Raw genomic sequence first — 15,426 nt, 5'->3', positions numbered from 1 at the left:
TTATTAAGATTCCTCTTGTGCAATTTACCTTTTCGCCAGGAACATGAGAACGCTCGGATGTAAAATTCGTGCGACACGTTACGCAACCGTGTAGGCAAGAGGAGCAAAGTCGAAGGATCAGGCGGAGGATCGGACGATTAGGCGATCGAGCGGCCAAGCGAGCAACCAGTTTCCTCATCGACGTGACATAACCGTTGCGAATCAATTACGGTGTGGAAGCCCGTTGAAATCGCTTCTGGCATATTCCGCTCGAATCGACCGGCGACATCCGCCGTTCTGACGCCGAAAGCCGATCGCGTCGCGCGTACAAACACAAACGAGGGTGCGCGCGCGCCGGTGCAACCCCCGTCAACGCATATACGATATCCTTGAGTAGACTTGGCCTGTATGGCGGACAAATATTTACCGGCATATTTCGGAGATCGTTAATATTGGCTCTCGCCAATACCCTCGTATTGATCTCGCGCGAGCTAGGCTTATGTAATCCAAAGGTCGTATCACTTTGCGACGATTATCGCCGATTCCGTATCTGAAAATACTAGTCGAGGCGGTTTTGCGAACGCGTTTGCGGTTTTCATTCGCGGAGATTCCGAGGCTGACGCTTTTGGCGAATTAGCGATGGAGTGCGTGTTTAGTTTGTACGTTACGTGTTATCGTTGGCGTTTAAAGTATGTACATCTCGGAAGCACGTAAATTGAATTGAATTATATTTGGATGGCTGTGGAATATTACACGGCGTAATTTTAATCAAACTTTCGCAACGTTTAGCGGTCTACGTTAACGTTATACTCGTACAAGAGAAATCCGTGTATAATTCGACTGGTTAGAGTAGTTATCAGATATATCTTACTAGGATGTAATTTCGAAAGGAAACGTAACCGCAGGCAAAAAATTTTCCAGCGGAATATCCCAAAGAACGTCTTATTACCGGTAGACCACCGCGTAAGCCGCGTAATTTTAATTAATTTAGAAGTTAGCACGTTCCGGCCGCGATACTCGGGTCGTAACATCCATTCTGTCCATTACGATTAATTAGCTTCCGCGCAGACGAGCCATTTGTGTGTTCCACTTTGATTCGAAGAATACTTAATGGGGGGTGCTTGGTTCATTAAGCCGATGCGGTGTACAACAATAATTCACCTAGCGATACCACCACTGGCATACCATGGCTATACCACGGGTATAATGCTACAGCGGAGATGCATAAGAAAAAAAGGGATAACTTGTAAATACCCGACCCTCATTAAACACAGTTTCGTTCCTCCCGTTTAATACGTTTTAATAACCACCGCTACGCAACACGATATGCTAATCGACGCTAGAAATTTGCAATTACATTCCCTCCTAATTACCGGACTGCGTACGCGAAGCAAAAGGGTCTCGTCGAACTTAGCCGCGTTGAAAGCTGAATTTTACTCCCGTAATCTGCAAATCCAGCAATTTTACTCGAAAATGAGAAAATATCGAATTTACGCCAACGAATTAATATCGCGATAACGATAAAACGGTTGCATCGTTTTCCCACGTTTTCAATTAGTCAAAGATCGAAATCGTCCCTGCCATGAATTTGCGTCCGCTTTGATCCAACAGGAAGTATAAAAAGTCAAACTAACAACTGGAGAAATTTGTGGATCTCCTAGCTTATCGGACAATCTCGATTAAAGGCAACGTTTATTGTTGCACGCACCGAGAGTTCGCCATCGATAGTATCCAGAGAGAACACGAATGTAAGTGGCGGAAGGCAGCGTAGGAGGAGCGGACCTGCATCCACCGCTTCCGGAAGCAGCCACGCGCAAAGGAATTCCGTTCACGGGTATGTCACCTCGGCGCAACGTATCATTACGAGTTTCGTTCATGTCGCAGAGTTATTATGAGGATCCTATTTCATTGAACGTCGCGTATTACAAATTCTCCCTGTAAATATAGCGTTTTTTGTTTGACGAGTAAAGTACAGTAGTTAGTCTTCTTTTGTTCGGTATTGTTCGTTGCTTATTTTCAGGCTTATTTTATTTCCTCCGTTTCCATCGAATAAACATTACCGGCATTTTACGTTTTTCATTTTCACTCTTCAATTTCACGAGAAATTCTTATCTTTTTGTTCATTTTCTCTAAACTAAAAGCTACTCATTTGTCGATGATATTAGTCCAATTGAAATTCAAGGTAAAATAACCAATCGACGTTCACTAATTTTTCGACTTAGAAATCGTGGTATCGACCTTCTCAATAAAATCCTACTCACCTGCATCTGTAATATCGTATGGTGTAAAATTTCCATTCTGCATTGCCAAGAACGACATAACGAGAATAATCGTAACTGTGTTCAGCGATTTCTAATTGCAAACGGGTACGATGTTGCAGGCGGCGCGACGCGTCGGTTAAGATAAAACGGCGGACGCGCGTCGCCGGAAACGGCGGTGGCTGCATTTAAATTCAATTATACAGGTGTTGTCGGCTGGCTACGTAAAAATCCACATTAAACGCGACATAAATTATGAAACGGAGTCGCGGCTAGCGATATAGAGAAAAAGATGAATAACATGGAACGCTAAGTTCGCGGCACGCTGAACAACGAGTGCGGTGCACTTTACGGGCAGTAACTAACTCCTGACATTTATTTCAACGGTTCGTACACCGGGGTTTATCCGTCCTTTACGGCCACTCGTTGGCTGTCGCTCTTTTTCGTATTCCTCATGGGAGATGAAAGTAGAGGATGCCTGTTTTTTCGTCGCATCGGTTACCACATAAATATCGACGAATATATGTATATTGTTCCTTTCCTTCTGACACCTCCCAGAATATTTGTTCACCGTCTATTCACCTTTCGTCAATTTTATACTATTCATTTGCCTTTTTATCTGTACGTATCTTAGTTTCACGCATGTTACGCGAGTGATATTTGTGAGAGATCAGAGTTATTAACTATTAACCTGTATCACGTAGGTACCGATCAACTCCACAAAATGAAAATTACAAAGAAGCAATGATATGAAGATATCGTTCGTCAAAGTTCACCTGAGAATTTACGATTCTTTGTGCTAATCACGTACTTGGGTACAACAAAAGTTCGCACTTGGTCAATTTGGCTTCTGAAAGACTCGATCATGTTCCTGTTCCAGTGAAAATTAACATGAACTTTGTCAAAAACGCTTGAATGTTTTTAGTAATAGCAAAAAAATATATATACCAAAAATCTACAGCTTTAACATATTTGGTGCATTCGGTGTCAATTACGAGTTGCTGCCGTTTAAACGGTAAAAGCTCTACGTTTTATGATCGTTGCACGAATTGCAATGGCATGTTCTCGAAACGTTGTATGAGCGTCGTTAACCGATTACGTTAAATTGGTGTGTAAGGACTCGTTGAAACTAGTGCAACTTTATTCTCGTTCGACGAATACCTTCGTGGATCGCGTTGAAAGCGTTTTAAACGGATTAAATCGAATTAGAATACGCCACCGCGGAATTTGACTCCGGGTTTCATCGCGAGCCCTGCAAAGCTCATCTGTCTTTGTTAATTTCACCAATCAAGGCCGGACAATGGATCGATTGCATCCAGATAGTACAAATACGTACAATGGGACATCTCAACAGGCGAACCCTTTGTCGATGAAAGTCCGTTACATTGTTCGATGGCCGGCCTTTTGAATTCTCCGTACGCGAAAGCAATGACCAACGTAACCAGTGGAACGCAAACTGGAACGTGTGATTATCGACCTGCTAAAAATTCGCGTTTTGCGCTTATTTCGAAAACCTGAACCTGAATTACCTGATTGCGTGTAAACGAGTTAATCATCCATATCGAAACTGTGGAATTAGTTATTCCACGTTTCTCTTCTCTTATTTTTCAAAGTCCGTTATTCCGATCCAATGAATAATTTGAGTGCAATTGCTAAATTTCCAGCTCCGTGTCATATAAGATATAACAAAATTTTCGATTCTTTTTACGTCTAATATTTAAATTGGTGTAACAGAAAATTCGGTAAGATGTTATACATCGCCCGCGGTTCAGCGGAAGAACTTGCACGGAACCGTGTAATTAATTATATTCATGTAACGCACGCACACGTATGACGTACGTTGGTGTCAGCTATGTGTGTATGCACGCGTGCACACGAACGTTTTGTAACTTGTCCCGCACAGAAACGCGTCTGTTCAGCTTGTTCTACGAGCGAGCGGCGAGTCCTGGCAACTTCATGCTCACCCGCTATACTTTCCAAAGGGTAACTAGGATGAGTATCATGACGCGTTTAAATATCCCACCAGCCTAATTACAGAAAGTAGATCTATTTTCCAAATGTTAGTTCGTTGCTCCGTTTTCTCCGGTCATGTTAGTTCGGCATTCCGATTCATTATACATTGTAACGTGATTTCGTTGTTTGTTTAGTATCTCCGACCTAGTCTTATACAAAATGCTCGTACGGCGAATAGAGTAACGGTTTAACCAACGTCACGACTAATGCTATTCTATCGCCGGCATTAGAGTTATAAATCCGATGTTGGTTACAGAAGGCGGCGTAGTCCACTCGGGATAATCCTGTAATCGCGTGGTACGAATGAATTTAAGGCGGAGATCCGTATAAGCCCTCATTATAATGTCTTTTTACTAGTTTACGTAAAAGGATATGAAAGTCGACGCGGTTGAACGTTTCCTCTGGCCATTTTTATAGGCACGAAGGGGCAGAATTTAAAAGACATAAGCGCCTTGAACAAAGATAAATAGCTGAGCAGTGGGCGTTCTTACTTCGTGAAACGCGAAATGTCTCCTTTATAATCCTTCATGGATTTATACAAATTTACAAAAATACTTAAATGCGTACGTAATGTACCGAAGGTACAATAGTACTTCATTTATTTCAACTCCACTTAATTGAACGAAATTTTAGTCAATGTGCAATCAGTTGAACTACTACCGACTGTATTCGCTCGTCTGAATACTAAATCTCATTATGTGAACGAAAAATAATATGTAAAAAGTAATCCTTTCTTCCTCCTGCCTGTTCTTTCTTCTTTTTGGTTTCGCTTCTCCTCTCGCGCGCACACTCGTACAGTTTCCAAAGATATATGCAACTATGCGGCCATCTTCGATGCGATCGTATTGCACCGACTATGGTATGCACAGACTTGGTAAAAATCTCTCAGACCACCTACGTTGAAATCGTACTACAGTGCCTTAAATTAGAATAATTAAACATGTGTAGTTTAATAAGAATCAATTTTATTCTTTATTGAGAAGGTCCTGCGTTTACATTTTTATTTTATGAATAAAACGTTCGATATCTTGCGTATAAGTGACTATTCGTTAAGACCAAAAGTAAAATTACATTGGTAGTTGGAGATCTCTGTTTGAACACTACTTAATAGGCTACCTAGGGTTAGGGTTAAGCAGATCGTATCTTTCATTCCCCGTTTTTGATCATTTTTTTCTTTCAATTACAATATTGCATCCAACGAGCTAATCAGTTCGTTCTGACCTATGTTGAACCCGATCGTTAACAGAAGCGGCGGGATAATCGCTGCAGATAACCATATTCCGGTTTTGCGGCTAATTGAACTGCTGATTGATGTATTATCTTCCGGACGAATCGTTGCGCGGCCCGATTGCCATTTGATCGGTTTCATCAACGGGTCGATGTAGTGTTAGCCGAGTGAAGAAAACATTTTTGACCTTTCTACGTTTACGCAAACTACGCAGCGCTGCGCCGTACCGCGTTCGTCCAGAGACATTTCATTAGCATCCGTTTATTTACAGTAAAAATAATATCGTCGAGATACATTGATCGTACTTGTGGAAATAACGAAAATCTGACGTATACCTGTCCACGTAATGACGATTCAACCAATCAGTGCTGAAAATGTCGATTCGTATACAGCGATAGGACGACCAACTCCAAATACAATTCGTCACATTTGCAGGAAGTATCAATATCACCACGAAATTACCAAAGCTTTCGGTAATCCACATAATACTATTCAACTGGACTAAAATTACAATAGAGTTTGCGCAAGTGCAGAGATATATTACTACAAAAATATTAGTTGAGACTTATGAATTTGATTGATTTTTAGTTGGTTTTTGTTTGTTTACTTAAATTATTAGAAAGTGGAGCTGTTTGTTACGGCAACTCCATTAATCCTTGGAACTAATTTCTTGGAAAGGGGCTCTGACGTAATACGTAGATACGTCAAGTATTCGTATCTCACTCGCATTCGACGAAGAAGAGAGAAACGCGTGTACCTTTCTCAATAACTGGCCAACCAGATAAGTTCTGAAAATAAACGAAAGTTTTAATATCAAACTCAACCTCATTGAACTAGCAATCTCCGTCAAACAAGACGTCATTTTCCCATTTCTCTGTACAGCAGGGTCCATAACAATTTCCCAACGACTTTACCTTTCTCTAACGCCAGACTCCCGACCAGGGAAAAACTGCGAGTCATATTGTCGGGCCACTCGTGATGCTTGTTTCGCAGCCACTCTCGCGAAGCGTCTTTCGAGCGGCTCGTCTCGCGAGAGAAGCATTGAATCGGAGAAGGGAGCGGCAGCCCATCCCCTCGGGGGTGTGCACACGGACAGGAAAAGAGAAGAAGGAGCAACGCGCGCGGCGAAGGAGGGCCGTACTTTGCATTTTTATTGGCACATTACGTCCGCCACTCCTCGCCACTGTAAGCAAGCGTCAAAACCGTCTTCCGGCGATCGCGGGTACGTGCCGACTGAAGTGGCAGGATGATTCCACCGACCGAGTCTTATTGGAAATTTCACCGATAACTCGGTGCTCCATTAAGGGACGGCCACGGCGGCGACCGGGAATCGCGCGGGCTCCTGCATTCGATGCACGAATTAATGGATCGACATGCTTGCTCACGTCTGATGGATTCGCTTACCTGTAGATTGCTGCGGTAAGATAGGGGAAAATTGGATCGACTGCAACGATTCCCTCTCGCGATTCGTCTTTTCCGAGTAGTAAGTGAGAGAAAGAGAGAGAGAGAGAGAAGTAGTGTTAGAGTTTTCTCGTGGAGGTCGAGATCGCCGATGGAAGCGGTTAATTGGCCGGTGATCGGTCGATGTGGATAGAGTTGCGGTTATCGAGGGTTTTATTGTTAAATGATTGGGGTAATCTGAGGAGGAGAGAGAAGGAAGGTTAAAAAAGAACAGGTGGATGTTAGAGTTTCGCTCGAATAAACTGTTGAATATTCAACGAGATTTCACAAGAATAACGGCACATTGTTATATTTGACGAAGAAAGTATTTTAGAATACATATAAAAAAATACGTACACGTACACGTATTTACAAGTCTTTAGAACTCGATCCAGTTTAAATAACGAATCCCGTAAAGACAAAAAGTTCCTCTCCCTCCACTTCTAGTTTATTCACAATTACATGCCATTCTTTATATCTCTTCTTCTCCTCTTCTGTGGTATTGTTTGCAACCATATCCAGTAACTGACTACAAAAATGGAAAAGATAAACAGAAAATGACATTTGTTGCCCGGCATAAAGTACAGATATCCTAACCAGTGCACGATACTATGAATTTACCATTTAATACGCAGCTCTCCTGGCTGACGTTTTATTAAGCCGCACCGTTCGTTTCGCGGACACGCGGCTACAAGTAATTTCGATCCGAAATAGCAGGATCAACGCGGAGAGAAATGTTTGCTCTTCGCTAGACTTGACGAGTAATTTACTGTCACAACTTACCGGGACACAATAACGCGCGTTTTGCTCGCGAAGGATTAATTATACCAGGCCGTATTACGTCCAGGTGGACGTCCGACGTGTCTGTAAACGACAGCCGTCGTATTTTCATTTCGCCGAACCTAACGATGCGACCGCAGCAACGCCACGGATCGCGCGCCGGTTATATGAAATATCGTTCGGGTTTCATTCGCGTGTCCCGCGAATCGTCGAGATTCAAAGATCGCGCGCATCGATCCTACATCACGAAAAATGCTACTGACCCATGATAAAATGAAAATTCAATTGGTTGATTAGGAACCTGTGAATAAATCGATTAAAAAGAAATTGAACGAGTTTCGAATTTTATGGTCTCGGGATTTCATCGGGATCCGTGCGAGCGTGTCATCGTAAAATTTGAATCGCTCACCGTTTCAAATATACAAATGCCGACAATTTAAACTTTTGCTTGGTAAAATTTGTGGAACGTTGTTGAATTAATTTAACTAATATATTAAATGTAACGATAATTCCCTATAATAAACACGAAATGTAACTCACGTAATTGATGTTTTTCCTGTAATTTTGATATGCAATCAACAAGTAATTATTTACAATATTTGTGAAGATTGACCTTATAGTGAAGTATAACCTTGTCGTTAAAGTTCCTGATTTCTTTCTGCAAATTCTATTGTTTGGTTGAGACGATGTCCTCGAAAGCACCGTGTGATTCCTACCGTGTCTCTTACATCCAGTGACACGTGGAACGATAAGCGATCGTTGCTATCCAGACAGAAGGACATACTATCTATCGCGAGTCTTGCGCCAAGGTAGGTGTACCCAGGGAGAAACGAGAGAAGCATAGAGGCGACAGAGAGTCCCCGAATGCAATGCGATGCCTATCGATCGGCCGCCATGTGTGAAATAACTCACACAAATAACGCACACGCCGTTCCGCGTACACCCACGTACACGCCGCCACCCTTGACAGAAATGTTCTTTCTTGCGAGCTCGAATATTCCGGCAGACAAGGCCAACCACGGGGCTGACGGGAGAGGATGAGTGGTAAGAGGAAGTAGAAGTAACGCGCGTGTAACGGCGCGCTCGGTGGTCGAGCCGGATTTTTATCCAGGATCCGACGATCATCTCATTGATGAATACGCAGTTTTCATGAATACCATATGAGGTTTGTCAGGACGTGTATCTTCGGTACGGCGCGACATTCGATACGATCTCGCACGAAGATCGGAACGTCGAGCCGTTTCGTCTTTCGCGAGGGGATTTGCACTCAGACATCTTCGAAACCGTGACGAAAATTTGATCGTCGCATATTATTTATGACTTACGAGACTGAGATGAGAAAATAACGGCTGGCTTCGAGCAGAAACATAGTCAAGACAGGGTTAGGTTAGGGCCTGTTTTATTTCTTCGTGGTTTCGGTCTGTCTTCGATCGATTATCAGAAACTATTTTTACGATGCGATAATCTCTATCGAAAAGCCAACAATTTCTGTTTCTTATTTTTCGTAGATCGCTCAAGAAACGAAGACCTGAAAGATGAATCACAGTTGTAGTCTTGAAGTTCGAAGAGTTGTCGTCACATTTTCCGATAATTATTTTACTGTGACTGTTCTACTGTACCATGAAATCTTATTTATTTATATTGTATATATTTTTCTATATAAAAAAAAATCAGACGTATACTTCTGGTTCGACTTTTGCCTCATTTTAAATAGGTTCCGCGTCAACTTTGCCGGCGAAAGGATTAGCGCGTCGCGGTCGTTATAAAAGCCGCGAACCGATTTCATTTTATCGCGACGCTGTCATCGGCGAATTACCGCGTAAACCGGCCGGCCGGCGGACCGCCGCTCGAGTGGATATTACGCTGGATCTGCAATAACTGTAAGCGTTTCGGGATTTATATCGTTTCATCCTCATGTAACCACCATATTGGCCGCTGCTTCAGAGCTGCTAAGCCCCTTACCATTCGGCCCCGCGCCGAACAATATCCGGCTAACTTATATTCGAAATGTTGCAGCTCACCGCTGGCCTTCCGCCCTTCCCGATCCGCTCACTGCCTCTCTTCTGACCAGCGCCGATCGACTCAAGCCAGCCCGCTGGCCCTGCCGATGCACTGAAAATATTGTAACCGGTTCCCACTTTTCTCTCATTCAATATCAGCCTTGTTATTTACGATATGTATTATCCGATGAGAAATATGACAATCGCAGCCGCTTGTCGCGGTAGATTACCGGCCCCGAGAAGTCGTTGCAGAACGGATGCTCTCTCCGATGAGTCCACGTGATACACTAGTTTTGTTCCTTAAACGTCTTGTCGAGTTATTGCGGTTTAAGGAACGGAAGTACATTAGAAATCGAAGTAGAATTGACTGTCATCTTGGAATATTCTACTCTGTATTATATCGAGGAAGTTCTCCTTGTTACAGCATGGATATTGAAAACATAATTCTTAGAAATAGTCGTTTGAGAATGTTTTCCTACTACTTTGACGTTTATAGCAAACCTGTTAGGTAACCTTACCGATGAGTCCACTGATGAATAGATCCCGCGCGAAACGCATCCTTCGCCCTCTTTGCTTCCTCTAATATCGCAACGTCACGCGGTAATATAACATAATTGATTGATGATGCATAAATTTCAAATATACTCTAGCCACGCAAACTTAATATAATAATATCCCAACGTTTCCTTAAATCCAAAGATTCCACAGAAATAAATCATCGTCTTCTGCGTCCATATCAGTTTTTCCAGTCGAGACAGAATCACGAGGCATTTATAAAAGAAGACAAAGATCTTGGTAAGGTCCATTTAGATGATCGGCGGTTTCACTTTGTAACAGGGGTGAAAATCGCGGTTTCCTTCGGAACACGACGCATCTATGCTAAGAGGAACGGTAGCCAAGGTGAAAAGAGCCGACGGAACGATCGTTGAATCACGGCCAGATTGTGGGATGAGAGGCAGGATTGGAAACGACCGGTTTTCGGTAGTCTGCCAGAGGTTTTCGTTGTACGCGAAACTCTTTCCTCCTTCCTCTGCCTTGTATCGTTCGGTATCTACTTCACTCTCTGCGCTTTCTCGCCGCATTCATTCGTGTACATCGCTCAACCTCGTCCCTCCTTCTATCTCCTCGCAGTTCTGGCTTCGTCCCTTTCGTCGCTTCTGTCCGCCTCCTCGCGAAACGATAAATTTCCCGGCTTTAAATCCCGGTCGCGGTACCCGACCATCTCCACGACCGCGGCCACCGAACGATTCTACAATACACCATGAACGGACGTACAGCTTGTACCGACTTCGCGTGTCTTGTTTACCGGCCTGACGACATATTTATGAGGCTTACACATACTCCCGCCCCGATCCAATCTCGATATTCGCGTTACCTCCCATTCGCGCCATCTTCATTCTCTAAAACTCTAAACCATCTCGTTTTGCCTTCAATTCTTCGATACTGTTCTTCTTTCGTCGCGTTTCTGTCTCTTCCTTCGAGTTTTGATTTTTGGCTGAAGTCTAGTATTGTGCAGAGCTAGAAAGAGAGCAAATGGAAGGAATACGATTGATCGTAGCAGCTTAGATTCACTTCGATTTTACACGAACTTTTAACTGTAACTTGTTATTTACTATTGTACGTTATACAATACATGTCGCCTGATGAGTAAAGCAAGCGGAGTATATATCAGCAGCTTTCCTTACAGTTTCATATACTCTTGTATCAAGGGACCCTGTTGAATTCTGTTGCAATTTTCTCGGATCTGTGGTGTCTCAAAAGTTTTAGGTAATGTGAGTTCATCTGGTAAGCGTCCAAGGTTTGTCGTTAGGAATAGTCATTAATTATGACATCGTTCACCCTCGTAGGGGAAAGGATAAGCAAATTAACGCGTCACATCCTGCATTTGGGACTCCCCTTCGGGATAAATTTATCGGGCTCTGGTGGAAGCTCCACCTCGACGACGCTGGACCAGCTTGGGGCGGAACTTCCTCGTATGCTCGTGTTCCGGTTCCGATAAGAGCCCGTGTCGCTTAATTAATTCTCAGCATCAATTTTCTTCCGACGTTTTCGAATATTTCCCTTTCTCGTAAAATCGTGAAACCTTTGTGACGCAGCCAGACGAAACTTTATTCCCTCAACTTCCAGAAACAGTCACGTTGTCACACTAAAATTATCGAATGAACTTAAAACTACCAAGACATTGTTCGAGGAATTAAAAAAACCCGCTGGAGGTTGCCCGAAGCTACGCGTGGTCTGCATTTCGATTCACGGTTATCGATCATCGCGGTAGAAGCTTGTAATGGGAAGTTTATTAGGGAGCCATAAATGAGATAGGCCGTCAGCGTGTCTCTTTGTACGCATCACAGACACGGAGTCGATTCAAAACCCTGGTCACGAATCACGGCGTCTGTCCACGTCGTGGATGGGAATCGACGCGTCGCGGTCGAACGCGCGAAATTTACGAACGACGCGATCGATCTCTCCGGTAATTGCCTGATTATCGGACCGAAGAAGTCTCCCTTTCAAAACCCATGGCTTCCTGATACTATCGAGATCAACGCCTTCGCCACGCCAGAGCGTGAAACGTTCTGTATGATAAGGTTTTCTCGAGCTATGTTACGAATCGTAGATTCGCGACGTTCGATTCTCTGGGGAAGAAGAAAAATCTGAAGTGCTTTTATCTCGAGTAACTGCAACGATGGGAGATATGAAATTGAAAAGTATAAGCCGTTTCTTGTCTTTAATTGCTTGAATTATTGCATGGAAAAGATACATCCAATCTTGATTTCCTAGTTCCAAGTTCATAACGAAGGTGAACAACTCAGTTCTTTTTTCAACATCGTCGTCAGTCTTCCTGAATATTTTAGGCGTTTTTGAAAGCACAAGAATACCATTATCGTAAAACAGAAAAGATACCGGTGCAAAAGGTCCTCTTAATACTACACTACGTTAAATATACAAGACAAAAATGGTGTCTAGAGCATACTTTTACAACCTTCGATAAATAGTACGCTTTTTTCCGCCACTTTTTATCTGCCATTGGTGTAACTCAAGTGCCTACAAGCATAGGGGACATTTTCCAATTTAGCTCAATCGCACGCAGCATTGAACGTACGTAAGAAGACAGTAGACTGCACGACCAGAACAGTCGAGCAGCGATTATTCTGTCGTTGCATCCAGTCTTCTCGTTTCGTCCTTCCAAATTTCATCGGGTTTACAATGACAGCACCGGCGGTTGGGATTGATTTGGGAACAACCTATTCGTGTGTCGGCGTATTTCTCAATGGGAAAGTCGAGATCGTCGCTAATGACCAAGGAAATCGCACTACACCGAGCTACGTGGCGTTTACCGAAGCGGAGAGGTTAATCGGTGATGCAGCCAAGAATCAAGTAGCTATGAATCCCACGAACACGATCTTTGGTAGGCTTATAGTTCGATGATCGTGTCAAAGTTTAATTCTTAATCACAGGCTTCCTTATTTTTGACATTATCATAAGCGTACTGTTACCGATAGTCTATGGATGGATTACTTGAAAATTTTAGTCATTAAACCACTGTATTATGATACGTAAAAGCCACAGAGAGAAATCACTATAAATTACGTTTCACAAATCGCAAATTTTAAAGTTTTTTAAATTCTCCGGAATCTAGATTGTAATAGTGAAATTACGATAAACCAAATTTCTTCTAAAAGATTACTGATTTGTATTTGAGGATTGAAACGAAGCTAAGCAAAATATTCCATCTTCTAAAAAAAAAATAAAAAATAAAAAATAAAATTAAGAGATACTTCTTGAAGTCGGACGTAAAATCAAAACGTAGAGCGTTACGCGAACAGAATTTTTGATAATCACGCTGGCAAGGTCCGTCGACTTGGCAGCGTAGCTAGGATCCCAAGAATCACCGTCATTTCCGGGTTTCTGGGCTGGCTTCCGGCGCAATAGCTGGCCCGCGAAAAGAAACGCGACCGGAAACCAGTTCAACGTCGAGAACGCTCTCGTTTCGTGGCTGCCAAATCGACTTACCGTTTCGAGATCTATAGTCGTTCAGCGGACGAGGTCGGAATTCGCCCACGATAAGTTCGCTCGTTTCGCCACGATAAGAGCGTGGTCGTGATCGTTGCGTCTCTCGATCATGCGCCGAATTCGCGGCCAATTTTGCGATCGCTGCCAGCGATCCTCGAATCGATGACTAAGGGAAGCTTAAATGAAATTGTCCGACAGATGCGAAGAGGCTGATTGGCAGACGTTACGATGATCCATCAGTCCAAGCTGACACGAAACAGTGGCCGTTCGCCGTGGTTAACGACGGAGGAAAACCGAAAATCCGAGTTCGGTACAAGGTGAGTTGGCTAACGTTTAACGTGACCTGACGTCCAACCGCGTGAACATCCACAGTTAGACAAGGAATTTAATTAGAAACGTTTGACTTTGTTCTGTGTACGGTATCAATGTTGCTTTATGGATGTTGGCCTACATTTTGAACAAACGGTATCTTATCAAACTGCAAACTCATCCTTTGTAGCTGGCGAATTTTTCTACACTCTTAAGGATCGACGTTCAATCGTAAATTTTTCACTTTTCCGAACTTTCAAAGACACTGGAACGATTCTTGGATACTTATCGATGTTTCTATGGTATCATGTGATCGTCGATTATGTCAATTACTTGGAACCTTCTTTAATAAAAGTAAACATCAAATCTAAAATTCCACTTGGCTTTAGGGAGCAGTAGGCCATCTTTCAAACGGAACTTAAGAAACTAAACGTTTCGGAGGAATTTATAACACACTTTCGCTCTCCTCTATGATCAATTCTATTCCGAGTTGCTATATCGATTCTAGGGTGAGACGAAGTCCTTCTTTCCCGAAGAGATCTCGTCGATGGTTTTGACGAAAATGAAGGAAACGGCGGAAGCTTATTTGGGAAAGTCCGTCACTAACGCCGTGATTACGGTACCAGCGTACTTCAACGATTCCCAGCGACAGGCTACCAAGGACGCCGGTACTATCTCCGGCTTGAATGTCCTGAGGATCATTAACGAGCCGACTGCCGCAGCTATTGCTTACGGCCTCGACAAAAAGGGCCGCGGTGAAAGGAACGTTCTGATCTTCGATCTCGGCGGCGGTACTTTCGACGTATCGATACTGACTATCAACGACGGCATATTCGAGGTAAGTTTCGTCTATGCGCGGACCGCGAACCGCATTCCTCCGCGGAGGAACTTCCTTTTTCCTATTGCCGTCGGAACCCTCTCGGGACGGAGCTACGTGCTTTTCCGTGCTGTGAGAAACAAGTCCGAGGAAAGTTTTTAAATAAAAGCAGCGTTCCTTATGGTTTAATGCGAAACCTACGTAGAACGAATAAACGCCAGTAACTAAGTCTTCTGCCTCAGCAATTTTACTGCCGAGAGAGAGAGTAATGTTGCAAGGTGATGTTTCGATTTTATCTTCTGTTGATTTGACGATTCTAGTAATAATTTAATTAAGTCAGTACCTTGAGTATGGAATAGAATAATTTTTACGTCGAGAGTTTTAACGCTTTAACGTCTGCTGATTTGTTGCTATCTTCCTGCATGGCTCGAGTAAACGAGAATTTTCTGAATTTCATCGCATGATATTAAATTCCTCTGTGCTTCAAGATCACTGACGGCCAATGTGTTAAGACGCGTAGAATTTTTTGACTTTCTTTTAGAAACGTGAGTTTCTTTGACTTAACATAATTTTTACTCGCTCTAGTTTTAGACA

The 15,426-nt window shown here is 43.1% G+C and overlaps 1 protein-coding gene across 2 annotated transcripts in view; it reads left to right on the top strand.

The window, feature by feature from the left end:
* Positions 1-15,426, top strand: part of LOC117235133 (heat shock 70 kDa protein cognate 4-like) — a 58,003-nt gene that overhangs the window by 38,964 nt on the left and 3,613 nt on the right. Inside the window, exons 1-3 of one of the 2 annotated variants that reach the window (XM_033496882.1) lie at positions 12,727-13,101; positions 13,905-14,023; positions 14,524-14,853. In XM_033496882.1, the coding sequence (XP_033352773.1) occupies positions 12,900-13,101; positions 13,905-14,023; positions 14,524-14,853 (651 nt within the window). In that variant the 5' untranslated portion in view covers positions 12,727-12,899. Of the gene's footprint in view, positions 1-12,726; positions 13,102-13,904; positions 14,024-14,523; positions 14,854-15,426 lie in introns of those variants that run through there. The other variant, XM_033496883.1, reaches the window with a different exon arrangement.

Source organism: Bombus vosnesenskii, unplaced genomic scaffold (assembly GCF_011952255.1).
Source record: "Bombus vosnesenskii isolate JDL3184/JDL3185 unplaced genomic scaffold, Bvos_JDL3184-5_v1.1 scf7180000013314, whole genome shotgun sequence".
Lineage (NCBI taxonomy): Eukaryota > Metazoa > Arthropoda > Insecta > Hymenoptera > Apidae > Bombus > Bombus vosnesenskii.
The sequence above is the reverse complement of the archived record's forward strand: the minus strand, read 5'-3'. Positions and strand labels throughout refer to the sequence as shown.